The 8,083-nt window shown below is 36.4% G+C and overlaps 1 protein-coding gene across 1 annotated transcript in view; it reads left to right on the top strand.

Annotated features, from left to right (window-relative positions):
* Positions 1 to 438: 438 nt before the first annotated feature.
* Positions 439 to 8,083, top strand: part of SLC30A8 (solute carrier family 30 member 8) — a 31,923-nt gene continuing 24,278 nt past the window's right edge. The window contains exons 1-2 of the mRNA XM_045560672.1: positions 439 to 509; positions 7,707 to 7,906. Coding sequence (XP_045416628.1) covers positions 439 to 509; positions 7,707 to 7,906 — 271 coding nt within the window. The remainder of the gene's footprint in view (positions 510 to 7,706; positions 7,907 to 8,083) is intronic.

Raw genomic sequence — 8,083 nt, 5'->3', positions numbered from 1 at the left:
CACTCGCCCAGGTGTGCTCTGAAGGTCAAATCCTTACATCAGCAATTAGTAGAAAACGCTTGAGCTCCTCTACCTCTTAGAAAGCACAATTGAATCAGAGAGCATGGGAAAGACACACACACACACACACACACACACACACTCACTCTTCATATGACCCTACCTGCAAATCTCCCTGGGAAAGAAGTTTTTGTGGGTGAAAGAATGAGACCAGTTAATATACCAAGGAGGTTGTGATTTTAGCAGACCTACCAAGAACCTTGGTGTTGGAAGTTTGTTACTTTCATGCCTGGAGCCCTTTTATTTTTATTTTTGGAAAGTGTGTAAATAATTGCAGTCCTGCTTTGATTGCAAAACTGGACAGTGAGTTCAACAACAACAACAATAGCAGCAGCAGCAGTAGCAGCAGCAGCAGCAACAGCTTGTATCCTGGCCATCATGGAGTTTCTTGAAAGAACTTACCTGGTGAATGATAAAGGCACCAGGATGTACGCCTTCACACTAGACAGGTAACAGACACCTGGGTCTACTTCCCAATTTTCTATCCTGATATCCAATACATTTCTAAATCCTATTGCTTCTGAATTGCAAATTTTTGCTTTGCAACTTGGGGACATTTTGGAACATTTTATAAGCCGTTGACTGACTTGGATAACTTATAGACTGAAAAATTGCAATATTATACATAGTTGATTCGATTCCTTAAATATCCTAAGTGCATAAAGGAAACATTTTATTAATGTGTTTTTCATCTGTAGTTTTTCTTTCAGAAAATAGACATATACAATCTAATGTGTTTACTTTCCTTTTCTTAATTATTTCCACTTTTAAAGCAGATAATAAATTATATTAAATTATATTTAGAAAAAAGACTTTCAACTATGTGGCAAAATTGTGGTTGTATTGATCTTAAAATGAATTGTTATCTTCTTACTCATAAAATACCATTATCAATATATTAATACATACCTATAATAAGTATGGCTGATTTTAATTTTTTACATAGTTATAGTTCTTTTTAATACCTCCCACAGTGCCACATGGAATATAGCCATTCATTTTTAACTTGTTGAACATTTATTGATTAAACACACCTGTGCTAAATGCTGGACATACATAATGTAAAGGAAAAAAGTTTCTGGTCCCAGATCTCTGCCTTCTTTAAACTTAGTCTAATGTGAAATGCATCTAAGAACTAGGCAATTAAAAATAGCATGTTAGTATCATGCTGGGGACATTTAATGAGAATACATCCAGAGAACCTACATCTTACCCAGACTTTGGGTCACAGAAAGATTTTTCAGAAGTGATGGGCTAAGAAATGAAAAATAAAAAGGAATTAGAGTAGGGTTAGGGAAACCCTACATAAAAAGTAGGTTTAGGGAAAATTTTCCAGACTGATATAACTGCATAGTAAAGATAAAGACATATGAGAATAAGAGCTTGGTATGTTGGGGGAGTTAAATCTGAGTGGGGAGCAAAAAGAAACACATCCAGCATATATAAATGAATGAATAAAAATATGAAATAAACTCATGTTAGGAACAGAATTTAAGAGAATACTTACCCATTAATAATATGTATAACATTTTTGTTTGTTTCATGGAACCAAATTAATATTCTAAAGAGTAGCTATATTATGTTTGATAGCATCAAATATTTTAGCAACAGCAAAGAGACTTTTTAAAAGGATATTTATAGCTTTGCTTAAAATGAAGAATTTAGCACATCTATTATTTCACATCAGAAGAATTATTTTTCTTAGAAAATCATATTAGATATGATTTATTGAAATCATCAACATTAAAAACAAAGCCTTGTGTTGAGTGGTTGTTGGATTAGGCAGAATTTTTTTGACAACAAAATTGTTAACCTTATGGACACTATTAATAGAGCATCTCTACATTATTGAAATCAACATCTCTACAGTATTTCTCTTCTCATTAAAATGTACTATTAACACTCTGTTGTACAACTAAGCCAATCATGTATGGTTAGAGGGTTTTATTTACCTCATAAATGGGTATGGTTTTCAGGACACAATGTTTATAAATTGTCAAACTCATTTTTATTTTCTTGTCAAATAAAAAAGATGAAATCTGGAAGAGTTTCTTTATTTTGATCCCTCATTTTACCAGGCAAAAAACCTGAATGCCAGATAGAGCAAATGTCTTTCTCAAGGTCAGATGGCTAATTATGGCACAGCTGGGCTCTGGACCCATGTCCCTTGTTTGTGAATTTAGTGTTTCTCTTTCCCCTCCACCTCTCCTTCGCCATGTGGCCTCCTGAATCCTTACTCTACTTCCTCCTGAGGTTACATATGCCTAAATTCCCTCTTACTCACTTCGTCTCCTCACCTCTCCTGATCTCCTTTCTCATTTATTTTGTTCTGTCTCTATTACATAGATAACTTTGTTCTCTGATATTCCTCCTCTTCTCTCCTTTGTTGCATTTTTTTCTACTTTTCATGAGTTTTCAATTTAAATTTCTATGAGCTGTTAAGAAACTAAATCTGAAGGAAATAAAGGGACTGTTTCACTTACCTGTTGCTGTGCATCAAACTACCTCAAAACTTAGTGGCCTAAACAACAATAATTTTGTTACTCACAGTTCTGTGCGTCAGGATTTGGGCAGGACTCCATGTGGGGTCAGCTGGGTTTGCTCAGGAGACTGCATTCTGCTGGTACCTGGCATAGGCTAGAAGGTCCAAGAGGGCTTTACTCACATGCCTGGGGGCTTTGTGTTGGCCTTTGGCTGGTTGTCTTCATTCTCCTTCCCATGGCTTCTCTCTCTCTTGGTGTCCCACTGTATCAGGTTAGCGTGGAGTTCTTTATGTGGCAGTTCAGAACAGCAAGAGGGCAACAGTGGAAGCTGACAGTTCTTAGACTGCGTAAGCCCAGAACTGGCACAGCACCATTTTTACCATAGTTAATATGATAAAGCAAGTCCCAAGGCACAGATTCCAAGGGTGGGGCATAGATGCTACCTGTTGATGGCATGTGCCTGTTGGGTAACAGAAATTGTCTTCAGTGCTTTATAGAAATTTTATCACAGGAATCAGTGATATTGGGCCCTGTAGGTGTCATGAACCCTGTTGTGTATCCTCTCCTTTCCCTCCATTTTCTATTCTAATGATGGGGTTCTCTATGCTTTGGGATCATGGCAGCAAAAAGATAGTTGTGTAAAGTCAACCTACATAGTCAATATGTTTTTCTTTATGCTGGGTGGGAAGGATTGAGTGTCTATTTTTCCCAAGCAAGGGCAGGGACAGATGGTAGGATAAACGGCTGGAATATTTTCAAGAACCATTTAACTGGTGAAAATTATATTTTAAAAAAGTCTCTGAAAGTTGTCTTAAGGGCATGCAGAATATTAAAAACTATTTATTCAAGAAAATCTACTAAATTTCAGTAAGAAGTGACAGTCTGTAGCCCTTGAGCAAAGACCTGCTCCATTAACCTTCCCTCTTCCCCAAGTTGAGTACAATGGAAGCTCTACTCTGAGTGGATGTAGACAGAAGACAGGGCTTCCTCTTCTCCCAGCTTCCATTTGAGGTCTAGAGTTCACTCTCAAAGTAGAAAATTGCTGGAATCTCTTATTGCCCCAGCTCCATGCTGCAGAACCTCTTTTCAATGTAGACATGGCCAAGAGAACCATGGCTCCCTTCCTCCACCCAGCCCACAATCATAAGGCAAAATCTCTAGCCCATGAATGGCAAGGTACTGAATATCCCTGCCTTGGCTCACACAAAGGATATAGGTTCTATTCCAATAGACACAAGCAAAGAAGACTAGGGACTATCATCCCCATTAAGCCCTCCACTTAAGGAGCAAGAATGTCACTTCAGAAATAGATCATTGACCCTTTTGTCAGCTCTGGCGCAGTGGTGTGAAGGTACTAGCCATGGGAGAGGCAGGCCATAATAATAGAAAGCTACTGGAAGAAGCTGGCAGAAGAATCAATGAACTTGAAAATAGATCAATAGATATTATGCAACATAAAGAACACCGAGAAAAAAAGAATGAAGTAAAATTAACAGAGCCTCAGAGAAATGTGGTGCATGGTTAAATGCACTAATATATGCATAATAAGAGTACCAGGAGGAGAATGAGAGAGGAGCAGAAAAGTATTCAAAGACATAATGGCTGAAAACTTCTAAAATTTGTTGAACATTAATCTATATATCCATGATGCTCAAAATAAACTCTAAGAAGGATCAAGCAAATTCTAATCATATCTAAACCCTGACACATTGTAGTAAAAATATTGAAAGCAAAACACAAAGAGAAAATCTTGAAAGAAGCAAGAGAAAAAAAAGATTCATCATGTATGAGAGTATCAGTAAGATTGACAGCTTTCCCTTCCCAACTCATTTAAAGTGGCTTCATCTTCCCTCTCCCAGTCGTTGCCCATCACACTATATGGCCTTTGTTACTATTGACTCATTTACTGTTTGTCTCCCTCTACTAAGATGTAAGATCTTTAGATTCAGAACTTTTTCTCATAGAAATGGTAACATGAGCACTTTTAATAGTGCATACATGTTGTAGACATGCAATAAATATTTGTTTGCTGAGTGAATGCATGAAATGTTAGAAGTGCAACAAAAACAAAGTGATTTTATATAATCAATATGTGAAATAGGAGGGCAAAAAAAAAATATAACCAGCTCTATTTTAGAGATACATAAGCAAAGGGGTTTAACTTCTACCACCAAATATTTAATAAAAATGAAAGAAAAAATTAAAAAATGCTTTCCTAAGATTACAAAAATAAAACCCCATTTTCTAAATACTTTTCTTCAAATTGAGAACATATCACACTGAATATTTTAATTTTTTTTTTTTTTTAATTTTAGATTATGGGGTCACAAATGCTTTGGTTACATATATATAGGGTGTTGGGCAGGTGGGAAGGGGTGGAGGGGATGGGTAAATTATAGCTAACTAGTGGGATATGCGCCATCTAGGGGTTGGGTACACTTGTAGCTCTGACTCAGGTGATGCAAACACAGGATATGTAAATCCTATTTTAAAGGGTGAACTTGAAGTTCTAGGCTACTGGGATCAAATTTTCTAGTATTTCCCTATTTTTTCTCTCCGTTTTTCTCCCTATTTTATCTTTCATACTGCAGTAAATTTCTTTGGGCTCTCATTCCTCCTTTTCAAAGCTTTGACCGTAGTTGCATGCATGGAAATCTATTGGGATTTATTTATTAATAGTGGATTCACATTTCATTTTTTATGCATCATAGCATTTTCTTTTTATAACCTTCTTTTTAAAATAATACTTCTTAGAATTCACATCATTTTTCAGATCAAGAGCCTGATCTGAAACTTTGCTCTAATGATATGACAAGGAATGGTTTTTAACTTCTTTTGGAGTCATCAATGCTTCTGGGAGCCCATGAAGACTGTGGGCTCTTGCCTCCCCCATAACATACACATATACACACATATGTGCATTTTGTATGCAATTTCAGTGGACCCTCTGTAGCCTACCTTTGGACTTCTGGCTTAGCACTTCAAGGAGCTGTTTCAGCTCAAAGTATATCCATGTTGCTTAATCTTAGAATCTAGGACAGGGAAGCAGTAGACCAAAGTAAAAATTGCCCAGGTTGTTCACACTTTTCCCTTTGTGTGATTACCCAGAGGCTGTTCCCTGGGTAGGATTCCTGCCTTGGTCTGGCTTTTAAGCTGCTACAGGATAAATTCTCTCTCCTGGTCACTTATTACCTGTTTTTTTCTGGCCACAAGATTCATGAAAAACATAAAATAAAGCAAAGCTTCAGCAAACCAGGGATTGCTAGAACAATTGGTGACCTGCCTTGCTCATGCCGTCTTTTCAGTACAAGAAAAGAGCAAATCTCCACGATGCTTTTGTGTTGGCTCCTCTGAGTTGATGACCCTTGGTGACCCACACTACCAAATTCTACTGTTGTTTATTATCAGAGTATATGTTACATGACAAAGGCAAAAATCTACTCATTTAAAGATATAAATAATTTAAGTATTACTTGTTGGTTTTTATTCCAACAAAGAAGATTATCTGGAACTGCTCAAAATCCTGAGTGCCATTAGCATCACTGATAAAAACATTCCAAAATCAATTTGGCAATATATACTACATCAAAATCCTTAGAAATTTAGGTACTCTGTGACCAATTAATTCCCTTTTTAAGGTTCCATTTTAAGAATATAATATTTCAAGCAAAGATTAACTATAAGGATATGAATAGTAGCAGTGTTTATATGAGCAAATAATTGGAAAAAAATGAATTGTCCAATAATAGAGAACCAGCTAATTATGCTATGCCATATCTTCTATATTAAAAATAATGCTCTCCATATGTTAAAAATAATGCTATAGAAAATTTAATAAATTGGGAAATGTTAACAAATGTATAGTTAAGAATCAGGTTCAGAAGCCGTATCTTCAGTAGAATCCTCTTGTGACACTGTCATCTTAATCATGTCCACTCTAGTCCTTCCTCACTGAGTTGTAGCCATGTGATTTGGGTAGAATTTACCCTATTCTCAGCTTTAGGTATCAGCATGGTTGGGTTTAGCCAATCTTTTGAGTACAAGACCGAAGCCAATCAGCTCATCCATATTTCTCTATCTATAGTAGTTGGTTTTCATTTGACCTCATCAGCCTGCACCTCAACATTCTTGTTTAGTAGTTGTGAGAGGGGGGACTCTCCCTGTATGTGCAAAAGCAAGTACATAGCCTGATTACCTTTGGCAACCACTCCTACCATGAGGAAGACCAGCTGGAGGTTGAAGCATAGTTGAGAACTACAGAGAAATGGATCTAGAGCCCTGATTAAAGAGTGCCTGGATGCCTCTAGAGATATTTTCAGTTGAAGAACTAATGAATTCTTACTTTTTAATTATTCTAGCAAGAGCTTTGTTTTCTGTACTTGCAACCCAAAGCATTCTGACTAATATGGACCCTAATCATGTGAAAAAAAAAAAACCCATGCATTTAAATATTGCAAAACTACACAACAAAATATCAATAATACTTGTCTCTTGGAAGTAAAATTTCTAGCGATTTTTCCCTCTGCTTTGTGCTTTTCTGTAATTCTAGATTTTCTATAATGAACATTATATATATTGTTTTATTCTGGAAAAACCCCAAATATAATGATAGAGTCATAATAATAATTATCATCTAAACCAAAACCATCAGACTTTTAATTCTGGATGGTGATAAACTAAATGAAACAACTTTTCAGGTTAAAGCTTATTTATTTATTTATTTTCCTTTCAAAGCCAGAAATGCAAAGTTCTTAATTCCAAGAATTTCATTTATGTCTTCAAATGAGTTTTTTAAAAAAATAGTAAAATCTAGTTTGGACACCCCAGCAGAGTGTCCAAAGTCTTTTCAAAGTGAAATAACTGGGAAGGAATTGCATCAAAGTGGGTCTGCTTCTTTTCTCCTATTTCTTTGATATCTCTTCATCATTGATGGTATTGACTGAGTAAGAACTTGACTGAATAAAAGTAAAACTTTCAGTATTTGTGAATGCAGAAGAAAAGTTCTTGCTTTTTCCCTACACTTGATAATTCTCGTAGAAGGAGTTGTGGTTTATGTTCCTAGCCAGTTAGTCTTAATAGCGGTTCCAAGAATGGGCAGGGCAGTCAGTGAGGTGCTTGTTTGCAACCGTGTTCACTTCTTCCTTCTGTCAAACTCATCCGTAGTGTGGAACTCCAGCAGAAACCCGTGAATAAAGATCAGCGTCCTGGAGAGAAGCCAGAGGAGCTGGAGTCAGGAGGCATCTACCACTGCCACAGTGACTCCAAGACCACGGACAACAGGGAGAATGAGCAAGCCCATGCCAAATGGAAACTCTGTGCTGCGTCAGCAATATGCTTCATTTTCATGATTGCAGAGGTCATGGGTGAGTCGTTCTCAAGAATTCTCTGATTAAACAAGCAAACAAAACTTTGCCTCATTGTGGAAGGGTTACCTAAGTTCTTTTAAAGTAAGTTTTAATATTTTCTGTTAGTATAAAGCAACAATATGCTCATTGTAGATAAGTTGGAAAATAGAAGGAAATAAAATAAAATTCATCACT

The sequence above is a fragment of the Lemur catta genome, chromosome 9 (genome assembly GCF_020740605.2).
Source record: "Lemur catta isolate mLemCat1 chromosome 9, mLemCat1.pri, whole genome shotgun sequence".
Taxonomy (NCBI): domain Eukaryota; kingdom Metazoa; phylum Chordata; class Mammalia; order Primates; family Lemuridae; genus Lemur; species Lemur catta.
The sequence above is the reverse complement of the archived record's forward strand: the minus strand, read 5'-3'. Positions and strand labels throughout refer to the sequence as shown.